A 20610-nucleotide genomic window follows, 5' to 3' on the forward strand; every position below is an offset into this window, starting at 1 on the left:
CGGGGTTTTGATAGGTAGGTAGACGGGGGAGGGTTCCGTACCTCCAGCACTCTCTGGGGAAGCAGGCACGCTGCCGGATTTGGGTAGAGACATCTTGGCTGACTGTGGCGTGGGCGTTATAAACACCTGTAGACACATAAATAACAATGAATGAGCCCTGTTATGAAGCGTGTGAATAAGAACAGAGGGATATTTTTTGGATGCTTTTCTCTTTGTAGGTTAGTAAATAAAATTAAGGAACTTGAACTTTCCCTTAGCATCTGGCTGTAATTAAAGGGTTGAGGATAATTTCATCAGAGTTGTTCTCTTTTACTTTGCTGATAACGTTTAGGGGAAAAAATATCCCTGTGCCTATTTTTGCAAGTACTACTGGTTTTCCAGGAAAGATATTCTGAAGGTCATTTAACCCTTAACCATTAGATGTATAATTCAGGGTTAGTTGCATTAGAATAATAGTTAAATTTAGCTGTTGGTATTTCTTTTCATATAAAATGGGTCAAGTTTTTTTCCCCCCTTAATTAAAGTAAGATAAATGTCAAAGCTGAGAACGAGGAATAATGTTTGGTGGCTTTCCAATGATTAATCTTATCTATGGTTGAAACAAAGGAAATGATCTCTTTAGGTCACTCCTACTTCTAACCTTACATTTTCTGAAAACTTTTAAAAAAAGAAACAAAGGAAGGGTCAACTGCATTCGTTGGCCTGTCTCCCTTAACCATTGCTACGTAAGAAACTGCCCTGAAGCTCAGCACAAGGCATCAGTCTCTGGATTCCAGGGACCGGGGAGGCTGTGCCAGGGCGTGGCCGACGGGTTTTCCTGGGGGCCGACTCTCGCCTCTCTCCAGGGCGGCACCCCGCCTCCCTGGGTCCCCAGAAGGCCTGTTGGCACGTTGCTCTCCCGACAGGGCCCCAGAGCTGCCTTCCAGGAGGGCACAGCCCACACCCCGTCCGTCCTCCTCACCGCTGGATCGTTGGGTCCACGCGGCTCTCAGGGCCGCCCAGATGGGTGGGGGGCAGGGATAGTGTCGACCTCACGCACAGGTGGGAGGCAGAGTAAAATCTTGAATACACTGGGATGGGAGGATTTCGTGCACATTAAACAGCAGACTGCAGTCTCTTCCCGGAATATTAGCGGAAAGGTCTAAAAAGATGGCTTTTCTCTCTTCCTCCTCCCTGGGGGCCCGTTATCACTGCCCACAGCTGCCTCTGTAACGCACAAGGGCAATGCGCAGCAGCGACGCTCTCGGCTGCCCCAGCCGGGGGTGAATCATCAGCTGGCTGGTTTCCCTCGGCCTCCTTTAGTGACCTTCCACCCAGTTGCCGGCCCCCAGTCCCAGGGCGCAGGGATTTGGGGAGCGCCTGCACTTGATTCATGAAACCCCTCGGAGACTGAGCTGCAGGAGCAGGGTCCGGGCGGGGGAGAACAGCGCCCCCTGTGTCTGTCGTCTTCACCTGCTGCGGAGACCCGGCCGCCGGCTGCCAGCCCTGCCTCCAGCCTCCCTTTGGTGCTGACCCGTCGTGCCAGCTGCCTGTGCGCTAGATTCCAAATGAGCGATTTGTGTCTGCTGGATAACGCGCCGGGAGGAGTTATTGAGCGCCCACGCGTAATGCGATTGCCGCGCTGCCATTGTGGCTGCTGGTGCTGCCATGCTGTCGTGAGTGACTGACATGTGTCCCGCAGCCTGCAGCTAAGGTTATGGGGGGCGGGGGGCGTGCACAGAAGGCCCCTTGGACCCAGTAGTTCCCTACCCCGGACCCCTGTGATAGTCGACCCCCTTACCCTCCCTCCCCCCACGCCTCTGTGAACTCCATGTTTTAAAATCTCCTACCTGACATATTAATGCTTCCCCAGCCCAACGGGGCCCAGGCGTTAAGCCGTGGTTTGCCCTCCACCAACCGTGATCAAGCTGCTTTGAAACTGCACAAGTACAATTGTTGACGTTGCACACACAGTTACTGCGCGCGAAGCAGAGCGTGAGCGAAGGCACGTGGGTGCTCCGCGTCTCTCCCGTGCAGTTACCTGTCTTCTGTGCAGGGCCCTTGCACTCCTTCCGAGTGAAGTCTGCTCCCCATCGCCTCGCGGATTGGAATGGGCAGCTCTGAGTGGGCGGTCATTTGATATGCCGGGGCCAATCAAACACGCCGTCTCCGCCAGGCCCAATCACGTGCCCAAGTCCATTTTTCAAGGCAGAGATCATTCTGGGCCACAGGCGGCCTGGCCTGGCTCCCGGATTGTAGGAGCCACGTGGAAACGGGCAAACCGCGCATTCCGGTACTTACTCCCCCACCACTGGAGCGTCCGCTGGGCCCCGCCGCCCAAGGGGTATCTTTGAACAGGAGTCCGCCCCTGCCCCTGCCCCTGCCCCCTGGGGGCGCTGGCACAGCCAAGCCCCCGCCCCTGGGAACTGCAGTGGAGATATGGGCTGTTTTATTAGGAATGGCGCCACCTGGGGGATCGGAAGCTAACGATCAGAAGCCCGACTCCCGGTGGCGGTGGCGTGTGGGTGATGGACTTCGTAGGGCAGAATCCCAAGACTAGGTGGGTTACAGGCTCAGGGTCGTGCTGGGAGCTGGTAGGAGGTGAGACAGAAGGAGGTCTCCTGGTGTGGGGAGAGTCCCCAGGGGGCTCAGAATCTTCAGCCACATCCACCCAGATGTCCCCTGCCTTGTGTCAAGGTCTTAGATGTTTCTCAGCAGGGTCTTGACCTTGGCGTCATGGATCTGTCTTCCCTGAGCACTCGGTCACTCACTGGGTCACCTCGGGGGGCCCCTGACTCCTCCCAGCTCGGGATTTAGCACAGCTTGGCCTTCAGCCTCTTCTTCTTCTCACGCTGCCGGACAGGAGGCCCCTCTGAGGTTAGGAAGAGGCGCTCTGGCCCGTGGTCAGCTTCCGCTCGCTGGGCGGCCACCCTCCCGGTCCGCTCCCCTCTGCGGGGCCGCCACAGGCTTCCCAGGGCTCAGCCAGGGTCGCCCTTCTTCCCGGCCTTGCTTCCCTGGGCTTGGCCACAGCCTGTGTCACTGGCCTGTCCGGGCGTTCCTCGCCCCGCCCCCACCCTGGGGTGGCTTCGGACTTTCAGGGCTAAACTTAGGAAAGGTCCGTGCAGGCCGGCAAGAGTTGGCTGCCTGTGCCCACCAGAACATTCTCCCAAGTCGCTGCCGGCGCTGGGTTGGAGCACTTGGATTGCTCCCTGGGGGGCTGATCCGCCTCACCTGTCACCCGTCACCCGGGACGGGGCTCTCATTCCTGGCCAGGACATGTCCCCAAACCCCATCTTGACACCCACTCTCCTAGACTGCTCCCTGGTGCCTGCTGCCGGGATGGTCCAAGGAGCGGAGGCTGGGATGGAGTCAGGAGTGTGGGAGCTTTATGGGGGGGCCGGAGGGGCGTGGTTCTTACAAAAGAGAGGGAGGAAGCAGGGCTGGGAGGGGACAGGCTCCTCCCGTGACGCCGGTGACACACAGCCTCAGCCAGTCGGGGGCAGGGTCGCTTGTTAGAGGATCCCCGTAGGAGGCGTACACGGCCAAAACTTCAGATCCCTTCGGTGCTCGGTCCCTGGCGGGGGGCTGGCCAAGAGGACGGGGGCCTCTGGTCAGACACCACAGAGAATGCGACAGGCGGGCACTCGGCTCTGAGATCCCCTCACAGCCGAATGGCTCCGCCTTTCTCCTGGAGGGAGGCCGGGGGTCAGGGGGGCATTGGCGGCCGCCCACTGTGTCCCCTAGTTCTGACTCAGGGCCCAAGGGGCTGAGGTTCCGGCTGGGGGGATGGCGCCAGGCGGTGTCTCCTGAGAAACACCTCTGTGTCTGGCAGATTTGCATTTTTAGTGCCTTCACTTGTAGGAAAACATCACTGCACGGTAATTTGGGTCCTCCGACTCCCGCTAAATGGAGGCTATAGTTCAAAGTCAAGGTGATTTCTTAAGATCTGGTTCACTCTGTTACAAAAGAGGTTGCTTTCTACCATGAACTCGGTCTGCTTTGAGTCATTTGTTGTTGCACCCTTTGAAGAAAACCTTGGAAGGGGGACAAAGGGCCCTAGATAACAAGGAGACATCCCTCTATAATAATGCAGAAATTTAGAGGAAGAAAGTGACAGCTATTATTATTGAGTGCTCACCTTGCTAAGCACGGTACAGAGAGGATATTTATTGCTTTCTCCCCTTTGCCAAACATGAATCGGGCATCGTTCCATATACAGATGTGTGCTATTAGCTTCTGTGCAGTGTAGAGAAATGATGTCCTTAGGCATGTGAAAATTTCCACCATCGAAACACAAACAAGAACCACTCAGAAAAATCTTCCATGGATTGAAGCTACCATCCATTTCTGAAAGAAACTTCTAGAAAGACTAGTGTGTACTTCCTCACCTTATGGGCTCGACACAACATGGGTTTTGTCTCCTCCCCCGACACACACTCTCTCCAAAATGGGCCACCACCGGCCCATGCTGGACCTCGCCCAGCAGCGGGTGTGTCCTCAGACCCTCCAGGGTCATCTCAGCAGCTCGGAGACCGGGACCACCTGCTCCTACCTGAGCTTTTCTCTTTCTGGGGCTGGGAGCATGTTCCATGCCCCCGAGTGGCTGTTATCCCCATTAAATGGTTCACTGTGGTGTCAGAAAACCATCCATCCACCAGCCCTTCCCAGGTTTCTGTCCTTGACCTTCTGTTCTGCCATTGGCTATCCCCCCCAAGGGCGATCTCATTCGGGGCCACACCCACGTCTTTCCCAGAGGACCCCACAACTCCCGCCCTGGCCTGAACCTCACTCCTGAAGGCCAGACTTCATTCCCAGCCTGATCCTGGCTCTGTGGTTCAGCGCCGAACCAGCTTCTTAAACTCGGTGGTTCAAAACCCAAACTCGTGATCTCGCCACGGCTCCCAGCTAGCTCCTGCTTTTGTCTCTTCCGATTTGATTCCTGGCACCCCTGTCCGCCCAGTCCCCGGAGCCCAAAAGCCCCTGAGTCATCCCAGCCCACCCCCCATGCCCACGCCCCCACACGCGGATGCCTGATTCGCCTATTGGTTGCACGTGGAATCTGGCTCACACCCAGGCCCCGCCTCTTCTCCCCCTGCCCGGACCCTTCCCCCTTGCGCACGGACTGGGCTTCCTCACACCACTCACCACGACCGCGCTGCGGGAGCCTCCCGGGCGGGCTTCCCACGAAAGTTCTACTCTCTGCCCCCCGAAACACACCTGGTCGTTAGCAAGTCTCCCTTCGCATGAAGCTTCCTTAGCCTGCCCTCACCCACCCCTTCAGGGGTCGCAAGACATACGAGGCCGTCTTGGTCCTGGCTGAAACCTGTCTTCCCTTCTGCTGTGGGCTGGGTCACGTCCCTCCTGGGACTTCGGAGATGTGGCCTTGGGGACGTAGTGAGGTTCAGATGAGGTCCTGAGGATGGTGAGGGTGGGATTAGTGTCCTTCTGAGAGGAGACGCCAGAGCGTGTGTTGTCGCTTATTCGTGTGACGACACAGCCGTCTGCCGGCCTGGGACATGTGCGCACCAGGACCTGACCGTGCTGGCCTCTGATCTCAGAATTCCGGCTCCCAGAACCGCGAGACGATGAACGTCTGGTGTCCGTGTCACCTGAGCTGATGATAGACACCTCCCTTCCGAATGTCCTGTTTCATAGCTCAGTCCTTGGCTCACATGAACTTGAACTCAGTTCACACGAGACTATTCCCAGTTGCTAACCCCAATATTTTTTTCTACTTTAGTACTTGGTCTTTTGCTCTTCTCTCTACCTGTAATATCCCCAGTACCTCTTGCTTGCGTATTCACCTGGTCAAAGTCCTATTCCCCTTTTACGGGTGGGTCATCATTTTATTTGCTCCCAGTGACAGACAGTGAGCCGGGATGCAGAAGACAAAAGGAGGAGAAAGGACAGGAAAACTAGGTCCAGGGGTGAGCGGGAATGGAGGGAGCCTGAGAGGCTGGAGCGGTGGCCAGAAGCAGACCCAAGGGAGGGGTGGCAAGGACCACAGCTGAGGGACCTTCGGCCCAGCACAGCTGGCCCCGTGGCTGACAGCAGCTCAGCGTCTCACTCTACCTGCTTCTCTGCGTCTTGTGCGGGTGTGTGTGACTGGCTGAGGGGGGGTCGTGCGCTGAAGCCGGAGTGCTGGGTTTTAAGGAGACACCTCTCCAGCTCCCTCTGGTTTTGGTGGCGGGACAGAACATCTCTTCTCCGTCTAGCAGGGAGATGGCGGGGGATGCCCTTCTCCCAAGAAGGGGTTCCAGAGGCTATGCAGTGAAAAAAACAATACCTCCTTGTGTCTGGGGCCTAGATCAAAGTTCATCTCCCTTTTTGAAGTTTTGTCTCATTTTTTCAATTGAAGTGAATCTCCCCACGTTCACTGGGGCGCGGAGCAGGTTGGACACCAAAGCAAGTCGTTTTTCAGCATCCCTTCCTCTGTGCAAGGGAATTATTTTCAGGGGTAGTTGTGCCATACTAGTAATAAGCATTATTGATTCATTTTTCAGTTTTAAAGTAAAGAATTAAATAGAAATATATTTTAATTTAAAAGATAAAAAAAATCCAGTACGTATTTCATGTGTGAACTAAAATTTGCACCTCGCCAACAAAAACACTTTGCAGTTATGTTATTTCATTATTTCTTCATAATGAAATATCTTATTTGCTTCATTGCATTGTTTCATTAAGTTAAACCTGGAAACTCCAAGTAGACACACAGGTTGGTAGAATGGAAATAGCTCGAGTTCTGCTTCTTTGTCTTGATAATTAGTATGCTACTGTGTGTGTTTTCTCGCTGATCTACTTTTTAAATGTAGCACCGTAGGGGCTGGAGACACTCCGTGGCCAAAGCGAATTTGACCTTTACAAACTTAATTCTCTAGACAATAGGTGCAGCTGAGTGCACATGCTGGAAATGGAATGTATAGCTGGGCACTCTGCAAACTAAGTTCCATGCACAATACGGTATTTATCAGAGATTATGTAACAAAATGTGCTGACTTGAAGCTTACAGATAACCATGAACCCCAGATAACCAGGGCCTGTGAAGCCAACAGGAACTGTAGCCCTGGTGTGAACTTGGACCAGTGCCTCATGACTGCTGGTCGGGAACAGACCACCCCAAACTTGGCACAAAACAGCTCCCTGAGCTTGCAGATTCGGCGGGTCCGATATTTGAAAAAGATGCTGCGTGGCTCTCTAGCCTCCGCCTGGAAAGGGGTCCTGACGTCTGGGGCGTGGGGTCATCGGGAAGGTTGTTCCTTCAGAGGACCGCATCCAGGTGGGCTCCGTGGCTGCCCCTGGCCGCGTCTTCAGCATCCTACACAGCACCCCTTCGGACCCTCCGGCATTCGACTTGAGAATACTTTTCCACACCCTAAAAGCCCTGAAACTGAAGACGCTCTGACTCTTAGTTCACCCTAAAACGGGTACGCTGTATTTGTGCGAACAGCAGACTAATAAATAAGGGCCTTTTACCGTGTGCGCCAGCACCGTGCAAGGGCTGGACTCAGACTCTCTCGTTCGCCCTCGCCCGTGTGCCGCAGGTACTGCAGTTTGCAGATTAAAGCCGCAAACACTGACCAGGGCTCAGAGAAAAGGGGTCACTCGCTGGAGTCGCGCAGCCCGTGTACGCCGGGGCGGGGACCTGAACCCCGGAGGCCCCCAGGCGCGCGCTCCGCAACACCTCCGCGCACACTGCGATCCCCGCACTGCGGCATGCCAGGCCCCCGCCCGACCCTCCGCTCTGCGCGCCCATGCTGCTGCGGCTCTCCCGGCGGAGCTCTGACTCCCCGCAGGCCCTTGGGGCTCACGTGGCCGTGGCATGGTGCTGCGGTCCAGCACTTGTTGGCTTCTCAGAGCGAGCCAGAAATCACAGCGCCCTCGCCGGGCAGGAGCGTGAACCGAAGCCACCGCTCATGACTCAGGCGTATTCCCTATATGGGAGAGTTCCTGATGGTCCCAGAGTGCTCGGGTGTTCGTCGCTGTTACGTTTAGCTTCCTCACAGCTCCAGTGGTGTGGCTCCGGGGCTGAGCGTGGGCCCGTGAACCAAAGGTGTTGCTGGTTCAACTCCCAGTCATGGCACAGGTTCCCCGGTAGGGGGCGTGCAAGAGGCAACCACGCGTTGATGTTTCTTTCTCCCAGTCTTCCCGTCTCTCTAAGAATAAGGTCTATAATTCTAAATGCTACAATTCTAAATCCATAAATCTAAATTCTGTGACCCCGTGACCATAAAGTGCTTTACAGGTGTAATTATTAAGGAGCATCAGAGATCTATTATTCACACATACGCGTTAAAAACGAATCCGGTGCGGATGGGCCCGAGACGGCCCCGGGTTCCCGCGTTCGGTTGTCCGTCAGACGCGCTTCCAGGTTCCCTCGCCCTGAGCCGGCGCGCGCGCGCGCCCCCTTCCGGAGGTTTTTCCACCGCAGCGACCCCTACCTCTTCCTTTCAAGTCACGGGTCTAGATTAGCCTTTTCAGTACCTTTTAGCGTCATCACTCCTCTTAGTGTCCCATAGGAAGTGTTTAAATGGGCTCAAAACATAAGCATCTCGAGTCGCTCCATGCTGTATTGTTTTACAGCACTTGTACCACATTTTAAAGAAGAAATGTGGATTTTAAAAATCAAATAGTTGTAAGTGGGTTCAGTTCCAAAATAATTGATAATAATAATTGATTCAATAATTGATAATAATTGATTTGATTTTTATGAGTCACTGTAATATGCAATTTTCGGGGACCTACGATGTCCTGAGGGTCACCTCGATCTCAGGGTACCTACCACGCCGATGGGGTGTGGGGGGAGGGGCGTGGACATCATCGTGGGGGCTGCAGGAACAAAGGACTGCAGGCCCTGGGGCTAACACAACAGGAACTCCTGGCTCCCAGCTCAGGAGGCTGGAAGTCCGAGGTCAGGGTGCCTCCGCAGTCGGTGTCTGGGAGGCCTCCCCTTGGGTGGGGTATGCCCACCCTCTCACCACCGTGTCCTCACAGGGCCCCCTAAACAGTCACACTCAGATGTGCCCTTACAGGTTACCACGACCTTCTTGCCCCTGACCTTAAACTGGAGTGTTTAACTGGCATATTTTAATAGTTGTGCAGGGTCTACTTTCTTTACTGGCCTGTAAATTAGACTATAACTAATTCCTAAATCTGTCTAACAGTCTGGCGCACACGTTGTGGGATTTAAAGCTCTCCAGATTGGGTTTTTTTACCCATTAATTTTAGCTCCTTGCTTGCTGGCCGGCAGATGTTAACTCGTCCTGATGATGGAGTTGTTCAAGTCGTAGGAACTAAGCATCTTTCGCTTGGATGTCGTGCTTCACGTCGCATCATTTTCGTTTCCTTGTGTCGCAGCCAGAAATAAGGCAACAGCCTTATTTACCTAAATATGTTCTTACTTTTTACCTGGTGTATGGAAAGTGAGTGTTAAATGGTGCAAATGTGTGGCTTTCGACATTATAGGTGACGAAACGTGTCCAATAAAAGAGTTTTTGCTCTTCCGGCTGACTGATGGACCAAGTGCCACACGTACTCAATGTTACCGGGGAAGGTGGGTCACACCGGACAGAAACGGTCCCCTTGCAGAGTCAGCCACGTCTGCACATCAGGGGCCAGGCCAGCGTGTCGGTGATGAAGGAGCTGTTCTTCAGCGCCCAGCCATCAATCGGCCACTGTCCCGGGGACAGCCGCGTCACTGAGCCTGGTCTGATCTTCGCCGCGGGCACCAGCTGGTCCCGGACACTGCGGCGGTTGTTCCGGCCGCACATTTGCGGCTCCCGAGTGTCTGCCGCCCATTCAGGGACATCGGCTACATGAAAAATTCTGTGTTTGTGATTGTGCCTTCTCCTGTTAGGTGCCCATTGAGAGTACTGAAAAGGAAATGGACGCTCGCTCTTGATTGGCAAATACGACCTGTGTGAGGACCTTTATTCCCACGCCCCTGAGTCGGGCCGCTGGGTTTATGATTCCTTCCAGCAAATGCACAGTTGCAATCCAAAGCCGTAATGGTAATCCTTATCAGGCTTGTTCGAGTCTCCCAGCAAACAGGAGCCTTCTCGGCAGTGATGAAACCGGCGCCCCTTGTGTGATTCCTGAGCCGAATCCTACAAACTAGTATTGTCACTTTCATTTTACCCATGACATTAACGAAGCCTCCAAGAAGTTAGGTCATTTGCCTGAGGTCACAGAACTCATCAGCGGTAGGTTGACGTGTTAACCCAGATTAGTAAACTCCCACAGCTGAGCTTTTTCTCCTGGTCTACGCGGACTGAATATGGAATCTCTTAAGAATCTAGAGGGTTCCATAAACACACACACACACACGCAACTGATGAACTTTGATGAAATATTAAAAAGCAATGGTTGATAACCAGCACCTGAAAAAAATGGACTAACAGCTGAAAATTCAAAGTAATTTCATAATATTTCATTTACAGTATGTGCTGTTGAGATAGTAATATTTTAATAGATATAACAGATATATGATACAGATAAGTTGTTTGAAAAAGCACAAGGGCCCTAAAAATGGTTTTAATAAGAAAATAGCAAGAAATGCCGAGACAGGTGCAGTCCTTCTAGAACGCCAGCTGATGGAGTTTTCGCTGCCGTCAAACGAGGCCGCCCTTGTCTGGACCGGCATCGCCCACACAGCCGGGAAGCTCACTGCCCAATGGACATAGGAAATGAGCCACATACATGGTTTTTAATTTTCTAGGAGGCGCATTAAAACAGCTTTAAAAGGGTGAAATTTATTTTAAGAACTCATTTAACGAAATATATCCCAAATAGTATCATTTCAACATATATCAGTATAAACTTACTAATGATTACAAAGTTTTCCGAATTTGCAGCCTTTCTGGGCCAAGCAAGTGGGAGGGTTGGCGAGGAGGCGAGCGTGGCGGACGTGAGCGTGTGGGTGGCCTCCCGGCCCCCATTGGGTCAGAAACCCTGAGAGGACGGGTGCCAGGGAGGTGGAGGAGAAAGCAGAGGGTGGATGGGGTTGTCCTCATTTCTGCCTCGAAGGTGGGAGAACTCCACCTCAGTGCACCTGGCGGCTGGTAGGCGCGGCGGCAGAGCCCAGGGGCAGACAGCCCACCTGGGTGAGAAGGAAGGTGGGTTGGAGGCGCGGGGGTCTTCCCGGTGTGGGAGCCTGGGAGGACCGCGCCAGCGGGGAACCACGAGGACATCTAGCGGCGGCGGCCAGCAGGCACCAGTGCCCAGGAGGGAAGGCCCGGGCCCGTGGAGACCGGCGAAGGCACAGGCCGTTCTGTGCCGCAGCCCCTCGGCTGCCCCCCCCCAGGCCCCTCCCGGCTCAGCCGTGCGGTCTTGCTGAACCCACGCGAGCCCAGGGCCGTCTTGCCAGGCAGGGAAGAGGAAAGAGAACGCCGGAGCCTCGGTCCCCCGTGCCTTCCTGCCCGGTTCCCTCGCTGCTGAGCGCCGGATGCTCGCTCCCGGCAAAGCGGAGACGGGTTACGGGAGGTGCGGCAGCCCTGCGCTTCCCACAGCCCAGACGGTCGTTTACAAAAGCTGCGACTTCAGCGCGTGCACCACCATCATTGCGGCCGTCACAGCCCCGAGAGGTCTCAGTCGTGAGACCCAGACGCGTCCGGGACAAAGCCCATGGTCTTTCCCCCTGGGCATTAGCTCTCGTCCCAATTCTGTCGCCCCCTCAGACGCCTTCCCATCAGCATCTGGGAAACTGAGGCGCGTGAGTGACCATGCGTGCGGCCACAGGCTTTCAGGACACTGCCCGCCTGGGGTGCTAGCGAACCCCGCAGTTTCGTTCAGGATCTCCGCAGCGATTGGCAGTAGCCGTGTGGAGCCGTGCTGCGGGCTTCTAGCCTGGGAGCGGCCGGGCTGTGGCTGGGGATCAGTGTGGGGCGAACTGGAAGCCGGAGAAAGAGAACCAACATGGTCCCCATAGACGGTCATAACGGTCCCACTGGGGTCGTCAGCACCAGCATCCGGGCCCTGGCTCAACCCCTGCTGTCGGCGAGGACTCACTGCGGGCCGGACCCTGCCTGGGACTGCGCCTGGGTCACGCCACTGAATCCTTTCAGCCCTGGCTGGGGACAGTTTCACCACCACTTTGTGTGTCACACACCAGGAGACCAAGGCTCAGACGGGGTGGATAACTCATCTTGGTGAGTGGCAGAGCCAGGGCTCAAACCCAGATCTTACTGGTCCCAAATTAGGTGCTGTGCTCATGAAGCCACCGTCACCTCCTCCTCTGGGTCATTTTCACGAATCTCAGTACATGCATTCATTCATGCATTCATTCATTCATTCATTCACTCCCACATTAAGCAGATAGTGACTGAATGTAGGATAATTTCTTCTGATGCCATGAGCACTGGTCACGAAACTAGGGACTTACAACAGCCGGAGTCCATTATCTTAGAGCTGCCTGGGTCTGCAGTCCAACACGGGCCCCCGTGGGTGAAAACCAAGGTGTGGGCCCCGCTGCGTTCCCTCAGGGGGTCCCGGGGGAGAACGCACACTCCTCGCCTCTTCCAGCCTCTCTGAGTTCCGTGGCTGCGGCTCCCCTCCTCCTCCACCTTCAGCGGCGACAGCACGGCATCTTCCACTGTCTCTCTGGCCCCAGCCTAGGGGGCCCACAGCCGTCCCGTCCCGTGGCAGGGCCCGCCCTGCGACAGGTGCCGCTCCCGGAAGCACGAGGCAGACGAGGAGGAAGACGAGAGCGGGCAAACAGATACAGAGGCGAGAAGACCGTGTCGGCGGCGGGCAGGCACTTGGAGACAGCTAAGAGCTGGACAAGGCTCCTTCCCAGGCAGGGCACACTCACCACTCACTCCGCCGTCTGCGAGCGCCCACCAGCGGGAAGTGCCCCATGTGCATCAGTGAGTGGACTCGGGGCTCCGTTCTAACGGGTGTTCCGGAGGACGGGTCAACGTGTGCACCCAGAAATGGAGTAGGCGACTTTGGACGGCGACCAGTGCTGCGAAGAAGATGCTCCGTGCTCTCTCCCCTGTCCCTTTGCGTTGCTGTGCTCTTCAGTGCGGTAATCCAGCACGTCTTCACCGAGTGCTCGCCCCGCGCCGGGCCAGGCGCTGACGCAGTGCAGGGCTGAGCGTGGAGGACTCGGATCGGGCTTCTGTGTCCTCACTGCAGTGAAGGAAACCGTTAGAACTAATTAAAACCATGCATCGTGGTGAGTGTTCCGTGTCCCGAAAGAGAACAGGCCAGGTGTGTGGGGAACACACACCAGGATGCGGGGGGGTCAGGCCGGCCTCCCCGCCCCCGCTTCCTCTCCCCTTGCGGGGAGCCCCGAAGAAACAGTTCCAGGTGTGCAGCCAGTGCCGAACGAACACCACCGTTTGTGCGTTTTTATTTTTAGTTATTTCTATCATCGCATTGTTTTAAAATTACACGGTGCTTTCTCAACTCAGCCAGCAGATGGGTGTTTATTAGCACGAGTGAGTGAGTCAGTTCACACCGTGAATAATGCGGGCACGGTGGGTACATTCTAGTCAAAGCAAGCCAGTAAGGAAAGCCCGGTCTGCACGTGTGTCAACTATTGTCTACGGCCGGAAGCAAGGACCGGAGCAGAGAAGAGCACGCACCGGGCTGTGAGCAGCGGCAGACCATCCGCTCTGGCCTCCTGCGTCGGTGTGCTGATAGACAGACATCCACGGGGTGGGTGGGTGGGTGGATGAAGACAGACACCGCGGGTTAGTGAAACGGGGGGGCCGGGCCTGTGAGGTGCTGAGTGCCCACTGACCCTGGAGGGCTGCGTGGGCACCATCCCACTCGAATCAGACCCTCTGCTGTGTGTGTGTTGTTTGAGCTACATTTTGACATCTGGTTGACCTAGATGGCTTCATAAGTGAATTAAAAACCAAGAGAGCATAAATAATCAATTCCTGTCCTGTGTCCAGCTCGCTAATAGGAGGCTCTTATGCCGTAATTTCCTCTTCTGCAAATGAGGAATAAATGGGCATTCTATAAGGGTAACAGAGTGGTTCACAGACACTTACAAAGTCCCGCAGAGCTGCCCATAGAAGGAAAAACTGGCGAATTTTTTTTTTGTGACATCATGCCAACCGACTATGTTCCAGAAATATTAAGTTACCACTGCGATCCCCCTTAAAGTTGAATTACTTGAATAAAAGTCTCCCTTCTCCCATAACCCTCAAAATTCAGCCTTCCTCCGCTCCAGCTCTGGACAGGAAGTGGGGTCTGGTGGCGGAAGAGCAAAATGCAGGCTGTCCCGGTCACAACAGCTTTTTCACGCGTGTGCACTGGGGCCAGACGGCCTTTGGGTCCTTGTAAACAATGCTCGCCTCCTTGGATCAATTCAGGAGCGAAGTCCACATTCAGAAGAAACTGTGGAAGGTCGTCCCCAAGCCTGCAGATGACTGCAGGCTGGCCCCCGTTCACAGGTGACGGCCTGGCGGCATCCGAGACGGCCTTTGGGGGTGAAGGTCAAGGCCGACGCCGCCAAAGCCGCACAGACCACTTCCTACGACGGACCAGCCGCAGGGCCCGCACGGCGCCCCGCCCTGCCCCGAGTTAGCATGGCAGCCCCCGTTCTCCTCTCTCCTCTCAGCTCCCTTGCATCTGCGGATGCTCAGCCTAGATGTTCATCAGCCACGTCCCCCAGGCCAGAAATCAGGGAAGAAAGAGGAAGGGAAGGTCGTGGTACCCGAGAGCTTTCTCTCCTTCCTTTCTATGTTCCTCTTGTCTCAACGTTGCCGCCCCGAAAGTCACCGTGTGCTTTCTTCACGATAAGCTCTGCCTTGATTTTGCTTTCTGTCCACACAATGAAGGTGACGGTTATGTGGAGGACGCCATCGGATCATCAGTGTAACGTGCTCGGAACACCGCCTTCGGCAGTGGTCGCTCATTAAGGCCCGGTGCTAATGAATATTAGCGGTATGACTCCTATTCAGTCACCAGTCCGTAGTTTTTTTGTCTTGGCAAGGACAGGAGGCTCCCAGCGTTCCGCGGGAGGTGGGAGCTCAGGAGTCCGCGGTGCAGCTGCGTCACGGGGACTCTCGCAGGCAGGCAGCCCCGATTCCCGCCCTGCTCGCCCTGAGCGCTAGCCGAGTCGCCGTGTATCCCGTGCATCCAGGAAACCTGAAATGGTGTGATATCCTCGCCTTATCCTCGCCTTTAATTTATCCGTGTGGGCAGGAGAGCTCTTAACACTTTCCCTCCGCATGGCAAAGGCCTCGTTTCCCTTTCTCACCCCTCTCCGTGGCCCCCTCCCCTGCGCAGGCCCTCCGGAACGGAAATCGTTCAGCTCTTCCCAGCACCGGCTCCGCGCGCCGCGGCCTCGCGGCAGAGGCCACCACGGGCCCAGGTGCGGACAAGCCAGCTGGTTCTCTTTTCTCCTGGAGCACTGGGACCTGGGATAGACCAGCTGGAACTTGGCTAGCTGGAAGCTCCGTGTCACATGGGCTGTTTAAATATTCACACAGCCTCTTTGGCAGCGAGCAGGGCTTCAAGCTTTGCCCAGCAGGGGGAAAAAACAGAGAAGATAATTACTGAATTTCATAGCGTTCTAAAATGGCTGCTATGAATTAAAAACTTAAGCATGGACTTTGGTTTACTCTCTTAGGCAATTTTTTTTTAATTTATCGATTTTATATATAGAGCGAGAGGGAGGGAGGGAGGGAGGCAGGGAGGGAGGGAGAGACAGAGCCAGAGACATCAGTTTGTTGATCCACTTACTGATGCACTTGTTGGTTGATCCTTGCATGTGCCCTGACTGTTGGTTGAACCCTCAAACTTGGTGTATCAGAACGATGCTCTAACCAACTGAGCTACCTGGCCAGGGCCAAAAATGTATTTTTCATTCAACTCAGACAATAGGCAAGTGGTTTTAAGCCTCTCTCACCATTTTTCTGAATACATATTATCAGCATCCGATACGTACTAACACTAATACCGCAAAAGCGTATTGTCCAAGCCATCTCTTTCAGAATCAGCTTGCTAATGACTTGAAATAATAACTGGCAGTTCTTTCCCTTTGCAGCCAGCCCATGTGTGTGTGTAGTAACAGGGTTTAAATACTAAGCAATTGAGCTACAGGCTGAGTCAGACTGGGGGGAGGACTGAGCTATTCTGGAGCGCAGCGTCTCAACGTGAAGACACCTCAGTGCAGTCAGCTCACCGGGATTACGTCCCTTTCACATACGTGAGCCCACCAGAGCTGTATGCACCGACTCCTTGTTTTGTGTCATTGTCAGCTGACATTCTCTCCCTGCCTGTAACTCAGCGTGTCTGCTGTCCGAATCGCAGCCCATCGAATTTTAATTTCACAACTTCAGGCAGCAACGTAAAAACAAACCTTGGCATTACCTAGCAAAAAACCCGGCTTTATGTCTGCACTCGCACGTTCTGGTTCTATCAGGCCTGCCTCCTCTCCAAGGGCATATGAACCGCGATCATGAAGGAGACGTCTTCATCAGCGTTCCCCCGTCTCCGTGTGGATCTGAAGCGTAAATTCGTGTAAAACAAGAACACCGGGTGTCTCGTAAACGGTCACTTGGGGTGGCTGTGCTCAGTGCTCCTAAATGATTAATAATAAGAACAGGTCCTCAGCAACATTCAGGTAAGTAAAATTAAGTGCTTCCTCACCACACGTGCATTCTCCTTTTAAGAAACTTTCTCAGGCCGTGAGTAAAAGGCAGTGCTCGTGGAACCCGGAGGGCGGACACACACCTATCCATCGATACGTCATTGTAAGTGTGTGCGCAGGACACGTCTCTCAGGCGCCTGCCACGGCAGTGCTTTCGTGAAGAGTCACGTTTGTCGTTTGTCGTTGCAGATGTACATCACCAACACGATCAAAGCCAAGGGGACGAGACTCGCGAAGCCGGTCCTGTGCTTGGGCTTGATGTGCTTGGCCTTCCTCACCGGCCTCAACAGGGTGGCGGAGTACCGGAACCACTGGTCGGACGTGATAGCGGGCTTCCTGGTGGGGATCTCCATAGCCGTGTTCCTGGTGAGTGCGCGTTTCTGGAGCTGGCTCTGGGTTTTTGGGAACCACCTGTAAGACAATGCACGGGTAAGCCACCTGGGTTTCTCCCACTGCGGTACATCAAGTGATCACCTACACAGTCTATCGGGGGTCCAACCTGAGGCTCACAGCCCACAGGCAGCTCAGGATGGCTGTGAATGCAGCCCAACACGAAATCGTGAATTTACTGAAAACGTGATGAGATTTTTTTTTGTAATTACGTGTCGCAATGTATTTAGCGTGGTCCAAGACAACTCTTCTTCCAGCGTGGCCCGGAGACACCTAGACTGTGGACACCCCCATTAGGACGTTCATCTCCCCCTCTTCCCTCGTTCGTTCTGCCTAAAGTCAGGCGTGAGGGTGAAAATGTATTTTCATATAAAATGGCACAGGGCTAAAAACGCTCATTTCTCCCTGGGTAGTTTTTAGGACGGGGGTGCTTGGATATTTTTTAAAATTCCCCCAGGGCACTTTGCATCATGGTGGAGCAGCTGGAGACCCCCAGAGAATGCGAGTACCTCGGCCCAGTGCCATCCATGGGCACCTGTCCCAGCCACAGAGCGCACCCCCCAGGAGCCCGCACTCCCAACGTGCCCTGGTTCCCTCCGAATCTGAGGACCCCCTGCTCCCAGGCAGCACTGCTTCTGGGCAGGTGTGGCCACGTGGTGAGAGCACAGCAGTGACTCCTGATGACGGACACACGCCACCTCGACTCTTGTGTTAAAATCCCCTTCGCACATGTCTACGGCTTTTGGTTGTGGAAGATGTACTTTCTCCTGACTTTAGAATGAACTGGGCCGTCATAAGTTTCAGTGTGTAGATCATTCCACCCAGGCGAAACACTGTGCAGACAGACTATTTATCAAAACATCCTTTTGCATCGATACATTGTAAGACACGCTTTAGTTCCCTTTCGGTTTTATTTAAATCGCTCCTCACGTCAGCGTCGCTTCCTCGGCCGCCTTCCCGATCGAACACCTGTGAGCAAAAACTCCCGTGGACTCTTCCAGCTCCTGAGGTTTGGGCACAGTCTGTGTGCCAGGCATTGTTAAAGAGCTTCTGCTCCTCGAACCTCCTGTGTAAGTGGTGACTACACCCTCGTCCTCGGCGTACACCCGATGTCACTCCCTCTGAGTCCCACGGTCCCTGGGAGACCCAACCGGGGCCCAGGCTGGAGCCAGAACTTCTCCCTGTTTCACTCTCTACAGTTGAAACAGGTTCACGTAACAAAACAAAAACAAAAGATAAATATAGGAAATGCACTATTGATCTAAAGGACCCAATACATTCTTGTTACAAGTCACAATACTGCAACAAGAGAGACACAGGTTTTACCGAGGGTTCAACGGAGCAACAGGTGCACGGACTCATGCGGTCCTCTCTGTGGGGAGGAGCGGCAAACCAGAAGGAGGAGGCGATGCGTGAACCTGAAGAGTTTGTGCAGCCGGCGGGTCTAGGCTGGGGCGTGAGGATGAGGGGAGGGAGCGGAGAGCACAGAGGGGGAATGAAGCATTCCCCCACAACAAGCACGGGGGCAGCCCAGCTGTGTTCTGGGCCCAGGGCGCAGCTGCCTGGGAGGGGGGCGGGGTGTCCTGCAGGGGTACCTGTCACCCGGCCCGAGGGACAGCCAGAGGGAATGGAGAAGCACAGGGGGAATCCCTGGGATGGCCCAGGTGTTGGGACAATATTCTGGGCTTTTGTGGATAAACAGGTGCTTTGGGAGCCCCCGGCAGTTGAGACAGAAAAGCAGGCTGGGATAGCCCCAGCTTCTCCTGCTCAGTTGTTACCACTGAACCGTTGGTCTGGCCTCCCCGAGCCCAGGTCCGTCCTCTTCAGATGAGGCGAGTAGTGGCCTCCCGCCAGGGTCCGCGTGAGGATTTACACAGGTGAGAGGAGACAGCGTGTGTGCAGCGAACAGGCCGGCGGAGGGCGGGCCTGAGTCCCACAAACGATTATTTCCCTCCTGTCCCTTTTGCCCCGCGACAAGGCTGGTGCTCTGAAGATAGGTTTGCTGGAGGGCGAAACTCCAGGTGAGGGCGGAGGGGACAGGTGACACCCAGCCAGGGAGGCGAGAGATGGACGCACCGGGCGGGAGGGTGTCAGGAGGCTCAGCAGGTGGACCAGCTGGGGCCTGGTGGGACACTGGAGCCGACGCAGCTGAAGGACGGAGACCACCCCCGATCACCCCCCGGGTGGGTTTCTCATTTCGGCAGCGAAGTAGAAGGTTTGTTCTGAGCAGTGACTCCGGCTCTGCTTGCAAAGCCCTGGGTGTTTCCCGTGAGCCTGCGGGGCACGCCAGCATCCATGGCGAGTCCCAGCCGCCGCAAAGACCTGCCTGCATGTGCCACGCCACGCTTCTGTCTCGGGGGTCAGCCTCTGTGTCTGGGGGGCCAGCCTCTGCGCCCCGTCACCCCGACCCAGCCAGCGTCTGGTGTCTGTCTTCGACTCCTTCTCCTGGTCCCCTCCCCCTCCCGGTGACTCAGCCAGTCCCAGCTTGTCCCCCCACTGCAAAACCGTCCCTTCCACGTCTTCTTGCTTTGCCATTGCCGTAGTGACTACAACCTATCCGATTAGATCAGCGCCTCTTCCCGCAGTTGTACCTGCAGGTTCTTAGCTGCCTGGTCCCTTCAGACTCTCCTCCCGATGCCTCCCTCTCTTCTTCTGGACACATGGAAACGATGGATAGCTAATAACAAAACAAACAGCAGCAACAACAAACGTCTTTCCTGCTGCATTAAACCCAGACCCTCCCGCCGGCCCCCTGGGCTCCGCAGTCACCCAGCCGGATATGCGCCCTCCCTTCCCTCGCCGAGTCTCTGCTCCCGTCTTTTCCTTGGAAATCCGGCAGGCGGATCCAGCCGGTCGGTGTTCTTGCTCTCAGGCAGGCTCCATCCAGCGCACGTCGGGGAAGTCCATCCTCTGGACGTGTTGGAGAGCGAAGTCGGGGTCCGGGGTCCTGCGGACAGACCTGGGCTTGCATCCTGCCATTGCCACACGTCGGATGCGTGACTCTGGCCCCAGGCGCAAGGCCACTGAGCGCGGAGAACAGGGTCCCCACGCCTGCGAACATACTCGACAAATACCAGCCCAACAAGAGTTGCGGGTCAATTAATGTTGTTTTACACAAATGCATTTCCGAAAGCTCTTCCAAAAAAAGGCGTGCATCACAGTTCGGGAGGTGTAGGCTCGCCTACAGCTCAGGTTTGCCGAGCCGCAGCAGTGGCTCGTCACGTTAGCGTCCGCAACGTCACGCGTTTCTAAGTGCTGTTTACTGCACCGACTCGGTGAGTCCTGACGACAGCGCATGGAGGCGGAGCTGCCGCCGTCCTCTCGCAGGGAAAGGGCGCAGGCGCAGCTGTGTTAGGTAGCTCACACAGCCAGTAAATGCCAGACGGAGCCCTGTGTTCAGGCCCCGGCGTCCTTGATCCCAGAGCCCGTGCACCTGACCCGTGTGACAGAGGAAGAAGGAAAACGATCACAGATGGACGAGTTTAATTTGTCTCTGCTTTTGGGAGGAGCCAGCAAGCACACGGTGGTGGTGACGGTGTTGCTTTCGCGGGAGCGGGTGCAGTGACGCGCCCGGAAGTCACTCATGTGGCCGTAGAATGTTCCCAAGGACAGTCAGTTTACACGCCATGCAACAT

General features: G+C 55.2%; 1 protein-coding gene across 1 annotated transcript in view; it reads left to right on the forward strand.

The window, feature by feature from the left end:
* The window catches only part of PLPPR5 (phospholipid phosphatase related 5), a 78875-nt gene that overhangs the window by 36771 nt on the left and 21494 nt on the right, over positions 1 to 20610 (forward strand). The window contains exon 6 of the mRNA XM_045817018.1: positions 16775 to 16951. Within this exon, the coding sequence (XP_045672974.1) occupies positions 16775 to 16951 (177 nt within the window). The remainder of the gene's footprint in view (positions 1 to 16774; positions 16952 to 20610) is intronic.

Source organism: Phyllostomus hastatus, unplaced genomic scaffold, assembly GCF_019186645.2.
Source record: "Phyllostomus hastatus isolate PE091 unplaced genomic scaffold, TTU_PhHast_1.1 phas_scaffold_216, whole genome shotgun sequence".
In the NCBI taxonomy this organism is placed as follows: Eukaryota; Metazoa; Chordata; class Mammalia; order Chiroptera; family Phyllostomidae; genus Phyllostomus; species Phyllostomus hastatus.